Source organism: Rana temporaria, chromosome 4, assembly GCF_905171775.1.
Source record: "Rana temporaria chromosome 4, aRanTem1.1, whole genome shotgun sequence".
Classification (NCBI taxonomy): Eukaryota; Metazoa; Chordata; class Amphibia; order Anura; family Ranidae; genus Rana; species Rana temporaria.
In genome coordinates, this window is record NC_053492.1 from 377,296,798 (window position 1) to 377,314,468 (window position 17,671).

Sequence of the window (17,671 nt, forward strand, 5' to 3'; positions counted from 1 at the left end):
GTTGGTTGGCAAAAAGTGTGACCGTTTGTATGGGGCTTTAGGCCCCATGTACACAGGACGCTGCTAAACGTACGTACTCATTCAATGTTATCCTATGTGTCCATGTACACAATCTCGTTTATTGCCGTTTTTAGGCAGTTGCATTTAACAGCATTTCTTTGAAAGCAAAAAATGGGTTCAGATGCGGATTTCCACGTTTCAGACGCCAAACGCGACTAAACCCTGTAACCCACATTTAGTTTATAGGCGTTTTTTTTTTTTAAACACTAAATGCAAACGCTGCAAAAAGCCGCTAGACCTGGCATGTAAACACGGCAAAACGGACTTTTTAAATGCGGGTTACTATCTGTCAAGTTTAATCATTTAGGAGCAGTTGTAAAAACGTCCCGTGTACATGGAGCTTTACTCTGGCTGACTGATACAAGGTATGCATCTCTCTGCCGCTTACCCTTCATCCAAAACCGATCCCAACCAGGCCGCAGCACAGGTAACTGATGTATAGTAAACCTTTCTCAAACTCAATTTTATGTTGGGTATTCAGCAAGTACAAAACCTTTTGCCAGATGCCATCACCCCACATCCTACTATGACTAGAAACAAGACTAGAGACACCACTTTTGAGAACCGACCCAATACATAAAACATAACTAGTGACCAGGGCTCAAGTCCTGCGGGAACGCGTGGGAACGGAGTTCCTGCACTTTTATCACAGCAGGAACGCAGTTCCCTTTGCAGGACTAGAGCAGCCGAGCCGCCCGAGCCAATCCTTCACTAAGCGGCGATGCCCAGCTTGAGTCACTGTCAGGGGCAGGCGAACCTTAGTAATCCTTTATGTTACTGGCCGCTTCCTGTATATGGATTCATCGGGTAGTGTGCGGGTATTCCGTCACTTCCTCGATGCCGCAATGTCTCCTGGGAGCTTTTGTCATTGTTCCCAGGAGACATTGCGGAGGTCTGCCGCGAGTTATCGCAGGATTTAGAAAGAACTTTCTTAGTTCTTTCTAAATCCAGCGATAACTCGTGCAGACCTCCGCAATGTCTCCTGGGAACAATGACAAAAGCTCCCAGGAGACATTGCGGCATCGAGGTTATTTCTAAATCCCGCGATAACTCGCGGCAGACCTCCGCAATGTCTCCTGGGAACAATGACAAAAGCTCCCAGGAGACATTGCGGCATCGAGGAAGTGACGGAATACCCGCACACTACCCGATGAATCCATATACAGGAAGCGGCCAGTAACATAAAGAATTACTAAGGTACAGTGGATCGAAAAAAAAAACATGCGGTTTAGTAAATATGCATATGAGCGTATGATTTTTTTTTTTTGGTGGGGGAGTGGATCTTGGGTGGGAGTTCCCACACTTTTTCCCCCCAGGACTTGACCCCTGCTAGTGACGTGTCAGAATAGCATCCAGAAATGTAAACTAAAATAATATATATCTTTCCAATCAGCGTTGCCATTACTATAACAGAAACACCCATCTTACCTGCTAATGCAGTAGAACGCAACAAGCCTGAAGAGATCTGCAAAGCTGATTCCCGAGCCTTCCAAGGAAAAAGCTGGAGAGACAAAAGATAATAGTCACCATGTAAGACCACAAACTCCATGAGGTTAAATTTGATCCTGGTGTTTTTCTGCAGAGGGTAAGCAGTAATGTTTTGCAACTATCAAACAAAGCAGTGTTCTCCTAATTGAAAACAACTGTGGCGGCTGCACTTCTTTGCCAAGACAGCAATTCACAGAAATATACAGAGCCTGGAGTCGGGTCCTTTTCCTCATTCCAGGAACATGCTCTCATCCACAGAAAATGGGTCAAAACAGATCTGAGTTGCTCAATGCAAAAGTAACAAAACAAAACAAAAAGCCCTCACATGATTCTCTGTTGTCGTTCACTGAAATCTACTATTAGTAGTAGTTTTCTCTGCACGGTTTAGCACCAGCAACAACTATAGATATTTTTCTTTGCTTGGGTGACTTACTTAAAGCGGAGATCCACACAAAAAGTGAACCTCTGCTTTTCGGAACCCCCCCCCCCCTCCGGTGTCACATTTGGCACCTTTCAGGGGGAAGGGGGTGCAGATACCTGTATAATACGCAGATGCGCAGTAGGGAACTGGGCAGTTTAGCGGCAACGCTTCACTTCCCGATTCCCTCACCGAGGATGGCAGTGGGGGCAGCCGAAAAACGAGCGATTACTCGGCTTCGGCTGCTGACATTGTGGGCGTGCTGGACAGGTAAGTGTTCATTTATTAAAAGTCAGCAGCTGCAGTACTTGTAGCTGCAGGCATTTAAAAAACAAAATTCGGGTGGACCTCCGATTTAACGTGAAACTAAATTTAACCAATTGCTTACTGGGCACATAAACCCCCTTCGTTCCCAGGCGAAATTTCAGCTTACGGCACTGCGTCGCTTTAACTGACATTTGCGCGGTCGTGCGACGTGGCTCCCAAACAAAATTGACGTCCTTTTTTCCCCACAAATAGAGCTTTATTTTGGTGGTATTTGATCACCTCTGCGGTTTTTATTTCTTGCGCTATAAACATGAAAAAGAGCGACAATTTAAAAAATATATATATATTTTTTACTTGTTGCTATAATAAATATCCCATTTTTTTTTTTTTTAAAAAAAAAAAATTTTCTCAGTTAAGGCCGATACGTATTTTTCGACGTATTTTTGTAAAAAAAAAATCGCAATAAGCGACTGGTTTGCGCAAAAGTTATATCGCCTACAAAATAGGGGACAGAATTATAATTTTTTTTTATTATTTTTTTTTTTACTAGTAATGGCGGCGATCTGCGACGTTATGGCGATCTGCGACGTTATGGCGGACACATCGGACACTTTTGACACAAATTTGGCGCCATTCACATAGCGATCAGTGCTATAAAAATGCACTAATTACTGTATAAATGTGACTGGCAGTGAAGGGGTTAACACTAGTGGGTGAGGAAGGGGTTAAATGTGTATCCTGGGTGTGTTCTAACTGTGTGGGGGGAGGGGGTGACTGGGGGAGGTGACCGATGCTGTGTCCCTATGTACAAGAGACACAGATCGGTCTCCTCTCCTCTGACAGCACGTGGAGCTCTGTGTTTACACACAGAGCTCCACGTCCCTGCTGTCTTACCGACGATCGCGTGTACCCGGCGGACATCGCGGCCGCCAGGTACACGCATCGGCTCCCGAGCGATGCGCCGGGACAGTGTTTACCCGCTTATAGCAGTGGCACGCGCGGGTAATGCTTTTAAATGATGTCCAAAGACGTCCAGTTGGCACTTGAGAGCCGCGCTGTTGATGTCTTTTGTCAATAGCGCGGGTCTCAAGTGGTTAAAAAAAGAACTCCCGATAAAAAAATATATTTTCCCATGCAGTGGGGCTGCGCCTGCACTGCACAGATTAACTGTTTGTTTTTGTCTAGGGGTGAGGAGAGATGTACTTACCTAACTTGCCAATCCTCCAAGCACAAGACCAGTGGTGGCCTGTAATACAGGGCACAGGGGCGCTGCCCCCTAATCCATGCGTCTGGCCCCCTAATCTACATAAGGCCCCAGGTGCATGGATTCCAATGGGGTTTTTGTTGTTAGAAGCACACCCAGTTGTGTGACAATAGTGAATTATTTTCGCTACTGCCTTCCTGATTCTAGGAAGCGGGTCCTGAGACCTGTCACCCGATTGGCTGAGAGGAGAAACAATCCTATTGGCCGCTGAGGAGAAGGAGGGAGGAGAGACGCAGAGGAAGCCGCCGTGAAGCATCAGACGGTGTTGCCCACCGCCCAGAGGAAGTATCTTCTTGCATGCTCTCTATGAAGCCATGTGAAGATAATAGTAGTGGGTGTGAAGTGTTGTGTGTAAGTTTAAAGTCTTCTAAAACTCGAGACAGTCTAAATGCAATGATCACTTATTAGTACATGACATAAAACATAGCCACTAAGTTTATATGGCACTGGAGCTCTCCCTTCTTCAGGGCTTTAGTTCTGTTGGTCATGGGCATGGAAGTCAATATGATCGTTGAGTTCCTGAATGCTTGCATGGTTGAAGGGACTCACTCTAAGGACTCTCCACCCGTCAAACTGCTACAGACCTACTCGCCACCATCATGTGCTACATTCCGCATACACTACAAAGCTCTGTGAAAGCAAGTACATATATTTCTCCATATGATTGTGAACACAGAAAGGCACAACCTGACTTTAGCATGGTATTGTATGGTTATGCTTTAGATACATTTTTTCCTGAACCTGACTCATAAATGGCTGCCTTTACTGAGACCTTTACAATCAGGGACAGATACAAGGGTTCTAAAAAAGAGAGCAAACAATAAATCACCTATTAACATTTTGCATTATGCAAAAGGCAACAGTCACTACAGCTACCCTTCTTCTCTACTTTCCCCCCCAATTAGTCTTCAAGACTGGCAGCTTTGCCTATTGTAGAGGTGAAAAGGGTTAAAGTCTATTTTTTTCTCTAAAAATAACAAACATGTTATCCTTACCTGCTCTGAGCAGCCCAGATCCTCCTCTTCTCAGGTCCCTCTTCAGTTCTCCTGGCCCTTCCCTCATATTGAGTGCCTCCACAGCAAGCAGCTTGCTATGGGGGCATCCGAGCCGAGTCACAGCTCCCTGTGTCCATTCAGACACAAAGCCCCAGTTCGGCCCCACCCCCTCTCTCTCCTGATTGGCTAACTGACTTTGATTGACAGCAGCATGAGCCAATGTCACCAATGCTGTGTCTCATCCAATCAGAAGGAGAGTCCAGGATGTCCAAGGCACTCGTGGAAATTTCTGGCTAGAGATGGGACGCAGGTAAGTATTAGGGGGGCTGACATGGGATACTAAACACAGAGGGCTTTTTATCTTAAAGAGGAAGTAAACCCTGATGGGTTTTACTTCCTCTTTTTTCCCCTGCAAAGTAAAAGCATAGTGGGCTAGTATGCATCTTATACTAGCTCAATATGTTGCACTTGCCTGCAAACAAAGCCTGCGATGTCCCCGCTGGTGGTCGCATCCATCTTCACCCCTCTTTCTTCGGGGGCATGGACTCTGGCTCTGTGACTGGCCGGAGTAGCGTGACGTCACTCCCACGCATGTGTGCAGGAGCCGCCGGTCATGGAACAGGCCCTTTAAAAATGGCACAATTGTGCCCTTTCTTCAGTGCGTGTGCGCCGATGATGTCATTGGCGCAAGAGTTTATGGTAAATAACTCCTAAACCGTGCAGGTTTAGAAGATATTTCCAGTACCTACAGGTAACCCTTATTATAGGCTTACCTGTAGGTAGAAGTGGTGTAACAAAGTTTACAACCACTTTAATAGAATGCATTAAGAGAAGAAAACATCCGACTTAGAAACTGTATTGGTGAGACAAAATACAAGCAAACTGGTTATGATAAATAAAAGCAACGTACAGATCATCAGTGGATTGTTAAAAGCAGAAAACATTATTTTTTTCATCGAATTAGGCCGGCCATAGATGGATCGAAATTCAGCTGGTGCAGCAGGAACCGTGTATGGGCAGGCTGGTTTTTCTGAACTCAACGGATCAACGTCAATGCAACCAGCTTGTCTGTTTTTTTTCTTGTGGTCACTGCTAAACTTCTAGAGCCGCCACTAGTGATCATTGCATTCTGATGGCTGGGAAACCTCCTGCTGTCATAATTCATTAGCGCTGTAGGAGGGGTTCCCCCATCAACACTGTGTTGATGGAGGAATCAAGCATTATAGTTGAAGGAAGTAACATTGTATAACAGGGGTCCCCAACCCCCGGGCCGCGGCCCACTGCCGGGCCGTAGCCTGTTTGCAGCCGGGCCGCCGACAAGGCTGCACTTTCAGAGGTACGGCAGGAGAGCGCAGAAATAACATAACCTCTTGCCTCCTGCCCCGCATCACAGCTGTTCTGCCCTTACAGTCAGCTGTGAACACTGTCTGAGGTGCTGTATGCGAGCAGAGAGATGACATCATCTCTAACTGCCCACCCCGCATAACCACTGCTCAGTCCCCGCAGCCAGCCACAAACACTACACTAAGTTTCGGCCGATCCACCCTCACTTGGCAAGTGACAATCTGCACCTGGCAAGTGATAATCTGCATTTGGCAAGTGACAAGCTGCACCTGGCAAGTGACAATCCACACCTGGCAAGTGACAATCCACACCTGGCAAGTGACCATCCACACCTGGCAAGTGACCATCCACACCTGGCAAGTGACCATCCACACCTGGCAAGTGACCATCCACACCTGGCAAGTCACCATCCACACCTGGCAAGTGACAATCCACATCTGGCAAGTGACAATCCACATCTGGCAAGTGACCATCCACACCTGGCAAGTGACAATCCACATCTGGCAAGTGACAATCCACATCTGGCAAGTGACAATCCACACCTGGCAAGTGACAATCCACACCTGGCAAGTGACCATCCACACCTGGCAAGTGACAAGCTGCATTTGGCAAGTGACAATCCGCACCTGGAATGTGACAAGTTGTACCAGGCAAGTGACAAGCCGCATCTAGCAAGTGACAAGCTGCATTTGTTGGCAGGCGACTATGGTAAGTGACAATCTGCATCTGTTGGCAGGAGACAAGCTGCATCTGTTGGCAGATGACAGTGGCAAATTACATTTAATTTTTTTAAAACAATATAATAATGGAAATTATGCGCTTCAATCATCCCGGTACCATAGTTGATACGGTGTCAGAATGATTGAAGCGCAAACACCAGCCATTGCTTTAACAAATCCCATACAAAATATCGTTTACCCCCTCGTGGGCCTTGGCATAATTTTCTTTCACACAGCCGTAGGTTGGGGACCGCTGTTGTATAATGTATGGCCTGGTTTATAGTATTTTCACTTATTTATTATGAACATTTTTTGAGACACACAGTTGTAGCCCCGTATGTCCAGCTTTTTTACACAGCACTTCAGAACCCGCTAACACAATGCGTATTTTAGACATTTATTGGGACCGAGTCAAAAAGAAAATGTAATTTCAGCCTCGGCAAAGGATGAAAGAGGTCTAACACTGAGAATCTAAGAATGAGACATGTCCTGAGCCCACTGTCTCCATACAGAAGAATACAGTTCTTTCAAAGATCCTCAGCTACTAGACAGGAAACCACCAAATCACCCTTCATGTGAAAACCACAAATCTCCCTACAGTGATAGTCCTAGAAAACCAAAAACATGACTTTGTTTTCATAGAAGAGCTTTTATGTATAGAAGGTTACAATTCCTATCTGCGCACTGTACTTGGGATCTATCCGATGTGATAACTTGCTATGTAGCTAAGCGAGTACCACTGTCTCCTGGAAATATGGCTGATTTAGGATGAGGACAGGCTCACCACAATGACCTTCAATTGCACTGCTTACAGGAACAAAGAAGGAAAAAAATTCTGAATAATGTTATATTTCTTTTCTTAAAGGGATTGTAAAGTTATTTTTTTTACTTTTACCTACAGGTAAACCTATAATAAGGCTTACCTGTAGGTAAAAAAAATATCTCCTAAACCGTAAAGGTAAGCCTTATTATAGGTTTACCTGTAGGTAAAAGTAAAAAAAATAACTTTACAATCCTTTTAAGAAAAGAAATATAACATTATTCAGAGTTTTTTTTCCTTCTTTGTTCCTGTTGCAGTGCAATATTCCCCTCGCAATGAGCCGCTGAATGCAGCGGCGCATGCGCACAGGGGATTTTCGGCTTAAGGCCCGGCAGCCACCAGACCTTGCCGGAAAGAAGTCTCCCGTGCGCATGCGTGGGAGTGACGACATTGCCGCTCCAGCCAATCAAAGCGCTGGAGCGGCGATACCGGTAAGACAAACAAAGCCAAAATGTCAGCTGCCTCGGCGTGGACCAGGAGGGACACCAATGCCTCATTCTAAGGTAAGTATGCGGTGCATACTAGCTCATTATGCCTTTTCCCTTACAGGTGTAAAAAAACAAAAAAAAAACTACAACTGCTTTAACTCAGTTTACATAAAATAAAGGTTTACACCTTACAGCGGACTAAAAAAAGCAAAACATTTATAGCCAGATTCACGTAGATGGCCGCAACTTTAAGGCGGCGTAGCTTAAGGCATTTAAGCTACGCCGCCGTAAGTTAGCGAGGCAAGTACATGATTCACAATGTACTTGCCTGCTAAGTTACGGCGGCGTAGCCTAAAGCGGGCGGGCGGGCGTAAGGGCGCCTAATTCAAATTTGTCTAAGGGGGCGTGTTTTATGTTAATGGGGCTTGCACCTGAAGTTTTTGACTTTTTTTTTTAACTGCGCATGCGCCGTAACATTTTTGAATTTCGACGCGGGAACGGTGGCCATACTTAACATTACTATTCCATCTATTTGATGTAATAACTTTAGGCGGCCTATCTCTTAAGTAAACGGCGTAAATGTACTGCGTCGGCCGGGCGTACGTTCGTGAATAGGCGTATCTACTAATTTACATATTCTACGCCGACCGCAATGGAAGCGCCACCTAGCGGCCAGCCTCAATATTGCAACCTAAGATAGGACGGAGCAAGCCGTCATATCTTAGATATGTTTAAGCGTATCTCTGTTTGAGAATACACTTAAACATAGGTCGGCGCAGATTCTGAGTTAGGTCGGCGTATCTACTGATACGCCAACCTAACTCTACCTGAATCTAGCTATTAGTTATCATTACAGGTTTTATTAACACATTGTATACAGTTGTACTCATAAGTTTACATACACACAGAATTTATGATTTCTTGGCCATTTTTCAGAGAATATGAATGATAACACAAACACTTTTCTTTCACTCATGGTTAGTGTTTGGCTGAAGCAATTTATCATCAATCAACGGTGTTTACTTATTTAAATCATAATGACAATTTAGAAAAAATAAATAAAAATATTTTTTACTTTCTGCTATAAAACACATCAAATAAAAAAAAATCTTCAAAAAATTAGGCCAATATGTTTTTGGTAAAAAAAATCCCAATAAATGTATATTGATTGGTTTGTGCAAAAGTTACAGCGTCTTTTTTTTTTTTACTAGTAATGGTCGCGATCAGTGACCTATAGCGGGACTGCGACATATATGATCGTTTTTTGGGAACCAGTGACACCAATACAGTGATCGGTGCTAAAAATGTGCACTGTTGCTGTACTGACACTGGCTGGGAAGGGGTTAACATGTGCTTAAAATGTGCTTACTGTGGGGGAGGTGCTTGTACTATGCGAAGAAGGTAGAGATCGGTGTTCCTGCTTTGCATCACTACCTTCCCTACTGACAGAACAACAATCTGCCTTGTTTATCTATATAAACAAGGCAGATTGTCGTTCTGTCAGACTGCCATTCAACTTCTTTCCTGAATGATCGATGAACGCTGATTGGCTCCTGCTGTGTCCAATCACATCGTGAGCGCGTGCCCCAGACCCATATGTGATCTGGCATAGAGCGGCTGTCCTGCCACAGAAAATGTGCGTAGGGTCTCCGCTAAGTGGTTAATACACAAACAGCAGCTCCCACCATTCACACCACCCAATGTTGCTATTCTGACCTTTATTAAATGTCTGTAACACTTTCTGCCACACACAGACAGGAATGTAACAGAATTTAAAGCCACAAAGCCCTTCACAAAGGAAATATAGTATATATGAAAAGAGCAGAACGATGATGTAAGAAAATATTTACAGAAATTATGTTACAGAACAGACATACTGTCAAGGCCTGGACTTGAACCTGAGACCTCTGCTGTGTTTGGCAAAGACTCTTCTTGCTGAGCTACCCTAGATGCTGGACAGCACCCTGTCTGATCCATTGGACAACGCTGCCTTGTGTCTTGATTTCTGCTGAACCTTGAACTCTTTGTTCCTCCCATGAACTTCCTGATTTCAACCATGTCTCTGCACTTCCTGTTTGCCAGATTATTGTGCCCTTTTCAGCCAGTGTCTTGCTCTCGTCTTTCCTGCACCTTAGGTCAGCCCACGTCATCCGCCGCGGTGACTGCCTGTGTGCCTATCCTGCTGATCGGTGGAAGTCACGCTATTGCTATAGCAACTGGTCTGTGAGCCTGACCTCTGATCTTGACACATACGCAACAGTAAAATAAAGATGAAAAAACAAACACAATCGAGTTTGCCTGGTCGTTGGTTATGTGCAGAGTCTAATTTGCTTACAGGGTAAATTTACTCTCAGGCCCCGTACACACGACCGAGTTTCTCGGCAGAATTCAGCCAGAAACTCGATCGGAGACGTATTCTGCCGAGAAACCCGGTCGTGTGTACACATTTGGCCGAGGAAACCGACGAGGATCTCGTCGGGCCAAATAGAGAACATGTTCTCCATTTCCTCGTTAGTCAATGAGGAAACTTGGCTCGCCGAGATCCTCGGCGGCTTCACAAGGAACTCGACGAGCAAAACGATGTGTTTTGCTTGTCGAGTTTCTCGGACGTGTGTACGGGGCCTTATATAAGTCACTGGCCTTAAGAAACAGGACTCTCTCAGCATTCTTTAGTTTTAACTACTTTCTGCCGGTCGTACGACTTTATACGGCCGCAGTGTGGATGCCAATTGCCGGGAGGCCGATGCGCGCGCCTGGCGGCCACGATGTCCGCCAGGCACCCGCAAAGGCGGTTACACAGACAAGGACGTGGATCTGTGTATGTAAACAAACAGATCCACGTCCTGTCAGGGAGAGAGGAGACCGATCTGTGTCCTTTGTACATAGGGACACAGATCGGTCACCTCCCCCAGTCAGTCCCCTTCCCCCACAGTTAGAAACACTATGCAGGGTACACATTTAACCCCTTCCTCACCCCCTAGTGTTAACCCCTTCCCTGCCAGTCACATTTACACAGTAATTTGTGCATATTTATAGCACTGATCGCAGTATAAATGTGAATGGTGCCAAAAATGTGTCAAAAGTGTCCGCCATAATGTCGCAGTCCCAATAAAAATCGCAGATCGCCGCCATTACTAGTAAAGAAAAAATAATAAAAAAAAATAATAATTCTGTCCCCTATTTTGTAGGCGCTATAACTTTTGCATAAACCTGTCGCTTATTGCGTTTTTTTTTTTACCAAAAATATGTAGAAGAATACGTATCGGCCTAAACTGAGAAAAAAAATATGTTTTTTCAAAAAAATTGGGCTATTTATCAACAAGTAAAAAATATTAAATTTTTTTTCAAAATTTATGCTCTTTTTTTGTTTATAGCGCAAAAAATAAAAACCGCAGAGGTGATCAAATACCACCAAAAGAAAACTCTACTTGTGTGGAAAAAAGGACGGCAATTTTGTTTGGGAGCCACGTTGCACGACTGCGCAATTGTCAGTTAAAGCGGCGCAGTGTCGGAAGCTGAAATTTCACCTGGGTATATGTGCCCAGTAAGTAAGTAGTTAAAGTCAAATGAGAGCTCCAGATTTTTGTTGACCGTTGAGAGGGTGTCACACAGCCAAAACCCCACCTAAAGAGTAAAGCGGGCGCTGGTGTATTTTATTGTGCACAGCAGACACATCCTAAATGCCAGCTTTTAAAACATATCTTCATCCCCATATGACAGGGTTTTACAATCCAACAACCAATATAGTATTGCCCAGAATGAAATTACAATTCAAGAGAGACCAAATATGATATAGATATTATTTATGTCTCTTTCAGATGTGTAATGTATCCCAAACAGCCTTCCAAACCTTGTAGCTTGTAGTATAGGCGTGTTTGGTGTCTACCTGATTGCTATCTTTTACATTCTCTTTTTATGAATGTGACTATCACAGCTGGAAATATGGAATATTGATAGCAGTTAGAGACCTGATCATTTCAAAACAGGGTCTAATTGGGAGTAAGACCATGCTAAAAGAGGTTCATGATATATCTGCTTTGCTGTTTTTTGTAAACTGTGTTTCAAGCTGGTCTGTGGCTGTGTCACCTTCTCTGGCCGATCGAAAATCTTTTCGAATTTAGGCATTGTATCCAAACAGATTATATATACATATATATTTATTTACATGTATTTTATATTTCCCGGCACTCTTTGGAAAAGTTCTAACATTTCCTTATTTCAAAACAAGGGCCCGGATTCAGGTAGAGCGGTGTATATTTGTGCCGGCGTAGCGCATCTCATATGCGCTACGCCGACGTAACTCTGAGGGGCAAGAGCAGTATTCACAAAGCACTCGCTCCCTACGTTGCGCCAGCGTAACGTAAATTGGCCGGCGTAAGCCCGCCTAATTCAAAGTAGGAAGGTAGTGGGCGTGATACATTAGTAAATTAACCGTGACCCCATGCAAATGAAGGGCCGAACGAACGGCGCATGCTAAGAATCACGTTGAATTTACTCCCTAAGATACGACGGCGCAATGCCTACGATGTGAACGTAACCTACGCCCAGCCCCATTCACGTAAACGACGTAAAATACGACGGCTGTTCCGACGTCCATACCCTAACATGACTTACCCCTGCTTTAGGAGGTTTAACCACTTAAGCCCCGGACCATTTTGCAGCTAAATGCCCAGGCCAGGTTTTGCGATTCGGCACTGCATCGCTTTAACAGACAATTGCGCGGTCGTGCGACGTGGCTCCCAAACAAAATTGGCGTCCTTTTTTCCCCACAAATAGAGCTTTCTTTTGGTGGTATTTGATCACCTCTGCGTTTTTTATTTTTTGCGCTATATAAACAAAATAGAGCGACAATTTTGAAAAAAATTCAATATTTTTTACTTTTTGCTATAATAAATATCCCCCAAAAACATATATATATATATATATATATATATATATAAAAAAAATTCCTCAGTTTAGGCCGATACGTATTCTTCTACCTATTTTTGGTAAAAAAAAATCGCAATAAGCGTTTATCGATTGGTTTGCGCAAAATTTAAAGCGTTTACAAAATAGGGGATAGTTTTATTGCATTTTTATTCATTATTTTTTTTTTTTACTACTAATGGCGGCGATCAGTGATTTTTTTTCGTGACTGCGACATTTTGGCGAACACTTCGGACAATTTTGACACATTTTTGGGACCATTGTCATTTTCACAGCAAAAAATGCATTTAAATTGCATTGTTTATTTTGAAAATTACAGTTGCAGTTTGGGAGTTAACCACAGGGGGTGCTGTAGGAGTTAGGGTTCACCTAGTGTGTGTTTACAACTGTAGGGGGGTGTGGCTGTAGGACTGACATCATCGATCGAGTCTCCCTATAAAAGGGATCACTCGATCGATGCAGCCGCCATAGTGAAGCATGGGGAAGCCGTGTTTACATACGGCTCTCCCCGTTCTTCAGCTCCGGGGAGCGATCGCGACGGAGCGGCTATAAACGAATAGCCGTGCCGTCGTCCCGGATTGCTCCCCGCGGGTATCCGACCGCCGCATGTAGCACGGGGGGGGGGGGGTCCCGATCGGACCCCCGACCCGTGGAAAGGCAGGGACGTACATGTACGCCCATATGCCTGTACGTGCCATTCTGTGGACGTACATATACATGCGGCGGTCGACAAGTGGTTAACTTTACGCCGGACGTACGCCTTACGTAAACCACGTATACTTCTGCAACGGGCGCAAGTACGTTAGTGAATCGGCGTATCTCGTCATTTGCATATTCAACGCGTAAATCAATGGAAGCGCCCCTTGCGGCCAGCGTAAATATGCACCCAGGCTCCGACGGAGTAGGAGACTTACGTCGGTCGGATGAAGCCAGATTTCAGTCGTATCTAGCATTGAGAATCAGGCGCATAGATACGACGGCGCATCCGTTTACATACACACAGAATTTATGATTTCTTGGCAATTTTTCAGAAAATATGAATGATAACACAAAAACTTTTCTTTCACTCATGGTTAGTGTTTGGCTGAAGCAATTGATCATCAATAAACTGTGTTTACTTATTGATATCCTGCTGATCGGTGGAAGTCACGCTATTGCTATAGTAACTGGTCTGTGAGCCTGACCTCTGATCTTGACACATACGCAACAGTAAAATAAAGATGAAAAAACAAACACAATCGATTTTGCCTGGTCGTTGGTTATGTGCAGAGTCTAATTTGCTTACAGGGTAAATTTACTCTTAGGCCCCGTACACACGACCGAGTTTCTCGGCAGAATTCAGCCAGAAACTCGATCGGAGCCGTATTCTGCCGAGAAACCCGGTCGTGTGTACACTTTTGGCCGAGGAAACCGACGAGGATCTCGTCGGGCCAAATAGAGAACATGTTCTCTATTTCCTCGTTAGTCAATGAGGAAACTTGGCTCGGCGAGATCCTCGGCGGCTTCACAAGGAACTCGACGAGCAAAACGATGTGTTTTGCTCGTCGAGTTTCTCGGACGTGTGTACGGGGCCTTATATAAGTCACTGGCCTTAAGAAACAGGACTCTCTCAGCATTCTTTAGTTTTAACTACTTTCTGCCGGCCGTACGACTTTATACGGCCGCAGTGTGGATGCCAATTGCCGGGGAGGCCGATGCGCGCGCCTGGCGGCCGCCATGTCCGCCATGCACCCGCGATCGGCGGTTACACAGACAAGGACGTGGATCTGTGTATGTAAACAAACAGATCCACGTCCTGTCAGGGAGAGAGGAGACCGATCTGTGTCCTTTGTACATAGGGACACAGATCGGTCACCTCCCCCAGTCAGTCCCCTTCCCCCACAGTTAGAAACACTATGCAGGGTACACATTTAACCCCTTCCTCACCCACTAGTGTTAACCCCTTCCCTGCCAGTCACATTTATACAGTAATTTGTGCATATTTATAGCACTGATCGCAGTATCAATGTGAATGGCGCCAAAAATGTGTCAAAAGTGTCCGCCATAATGTCGCAGTCCCAATAAAAATCGCAGATCGCCGCCATTACTAGTAAAGAAAAAATAATAATAATTCTGTCCCCTATTTTGTAGGCGCTATAACTTTTGCGTAAACCTGTCGCTTATTGCGTTTTTTTTTTTTTTACCAAAAATATGTAGAACAATACGTATCGGCCTAAACTGAGAAAAAAAATATGTTTTTTCAAAAAAATTGGGCTATTTATCAACAAGTAAAAAATATTGATTTTTTTTTTTCAAAATTTACGCTCTTTTTTTGTTTATAGCGCAAAAAATAAAAACCGCAGAGGTGATCAAATACCACCAAAAGAAAGCTCTACTTGTGTGGAAAAAAGGACGGCAATTTTGTTTGGGAGCCACGTTGCACGACTGCGCAATTGTCAGTTAAAGCGGCGCAGTGTCGGAAGCTGAAATTTCATCTGGGTATATGTGCCCAGTAAGTAAGTAGTTAAAGTCAAATGAGAGCTCCAGATTTTTGTTGACCTTTGAGAGGGTGTCACACAGCCAAATCCCCACCTAATCAAAGAGTAAAGGGGGTGCTGGTGTATTTTATTGTGCACAGCAGACACATCCTAAATGCCAGCTTTTAAAACATATCTTCATCCCCATATGACAGGGTTTTACAATCCAACAACCAATATAGTATTTCCCAGAATGAAATTACAATTCAAGAGAGACCAAATATGATATAGATATTATTTATGTCTCTTTCAGATGTGTAATGTATCCCAGACTTCCAAACCTTGTAGTATAGGCGTGTTTGGTGTCTACCTGATTGCTATCTTTTACATTCACGTAATCTCTTTTTATGAATGTGACTATCACAGCTGGAAATATGGAATATTGATTGCAGTTAGAGACCTGATCATTTCAAAACAGGGCCTAATTGGGAGTAAGACCATGCTAAAAGAGGTTCATGATATATCTGCTTTGCTGTTTTTTGTAAACTGTGTTTCAAGCTGGTCTGTGGCTGTGTCACCTTCTCTGGCCGATCGAAAATCATTTCGAATTTAGGCATTGTGTCCAAACAGATTATATATACATATATATTTATTTACATGTATTTTATATTTCCCGGCACTCTTTGGAAAAGTTCTAACATTTCCTTATTTCAAAACAAGGGCCCGGATTCAGGTAGAGCGGTGTATATTTGTGCCGGCGTAGCGCATCTCATATGCGCTACGCCAACGTAACTCTGAGAGGCAAGAGCAGTATTCACAAAGCACTCGCTCCCTACGTTGCGCCAGCGTAACGTAAATTGGCCGGCGTAAGCCCGCCTAATTCAAAGTAGGAAGGTAGTGGGCGTGATACATTAGTAAATTAACCGTGACCCCATGCAAATGAAGGGCCGAACGAACGGCGCATGCGCGCGCATGCTCAGAATCACGTTGAATTTACTCCCTAAGATACGACGGCGCAATGCCTACGATGTGAACGTAACCTACGCCCAGCCCCATTCACGTAAACGACGTAAAATACGACGGCTGTTCCGACGTCCATACCCTAACATGACTTACCCCTGCTTTAGGAGGTTTAACCACTTAAGCCCCGGACCATTTTGCAGCTAAATGCCCAGGCCAGGTTTTGCGATTCGGCACTGCATCGCTTTAACAGACAATTGCGCGGTCGTGCGACGTGGCTCCCAAACAAAATTGGCGTCCTTTTTTCCCCACAAATAGAGCTTTCTTTTGGTGGTATTTGATCACCTCTGCGTTTTTTATTTTTTGCGCTATATAAACAAAATAGAGCGACAATTTTGAAAAAAATTCAATATTTTTTACTTTTTGCTATAATAAATATCCCCCAAAAACATATATATATATATATATAAAAAAAAATTTCCTCAGTTTAGGCCGATACGTATTCTTCTACCTATTTTTGGTAAAAAAAAATCGCAATAAGCATTTATCGATTGGTTTGCGCAAAATTTAAAGCGTTTACAAAATAGGGGATAGTTTTATTGCATTTGTATTCATTATTTTTTTTTTTTACTACTAATGGCGGCGATCAGTGATTTTTTTTCGTGACTGCGACATTTTGGCGAACACTTCGGACAATTTTGACACATTTTTGGGACCATTGTCATTTTCACAGCAAAAAATGCATTTAAATTGCATTGTTTATTTTGAAAATTACAGTTGCAGTTTGGGAGTTAACCACAGGGGGTGCTGTAGGAGTTAGGGTTCACCTAGTGTGTGTTTACAACTGTAGGGGGGTGTGGCTGTAGGACTGACATCATCGATCGAGTCTCCCTATAAAAGGGATCACTCGATCGATGCAGCCGCCATAGTGAAGCATGGGGAAGCCGTGTTTACATACGGCTCTCCCCGTTCTTCAGCTCCGGGGAGCGATCGCGACGGAGCGGCTATAAACGAATAGCCGTGCCGTCGTCCCGGATTGCTCCCCGCGGGTATCCGACCGCCGCATGTAGCGCGGGGGGGGGGGTCCCGATCGGACCCCCGACCCGTGGAAAGGCAGGGACGTACATGTACGCCCATATGCCTGTACGTGCCATTCTGTGGACGTACATATACATGCGGCGGTCGACAAGTGGTTAACTTTACGCCGGACGTACGCCTTACGTAAACCACGTATACTTCTGCAACGGGCGCAAGTACGTTAGTGAATCGGCGTATCTCGTCATTTGCATATTCAACGCGTAAATCAATGGAAGCGCCCCTTGCGGCCAGCGTAAATATGCACCCAGGCTCCGACGGAGTAGGAGACTTACGTCGGTCGGATGAAGCCAGATTTCAGTCGTATCTAGCATTGAGAATCAGGCGCATAGATACGACGGCGCATCCGTGCACTTACGCGGCGTATACGTCGGCGTAAGTGCTTTCTGAATCCGGGCCAAGATGTTTTGGGTACGGATACAATTAAAAAA

The 17,671-nt window shown here is 44.5% G+C and overlaps 1 protein-coding gene across 3 annotated transcripts in view; it reads right to left on the reverse strand.

The window, feature by feature from the left end:
- Positions 1–17,671, reverse strand: part of RIN2 (Ras and Rab interactor 2) — a 263,520-nt gene that overhangs the window by 64,950 nt on the left and 180,899 nt on the right. For all 3 annotated transcript variants that reach the window (XM_040351005.1, XM_040351004.1, XM_040351006.1), the window contains one exon: positions 1,489–1,561. In XM_040351005.1, coding sequence (XP_040206939.1) covers positions 1,489–1,561 — 73 coding nt within the window. The remainder of the gene's footprint in view (positions 1–1,488; positions 1,562–17,671) is intronic.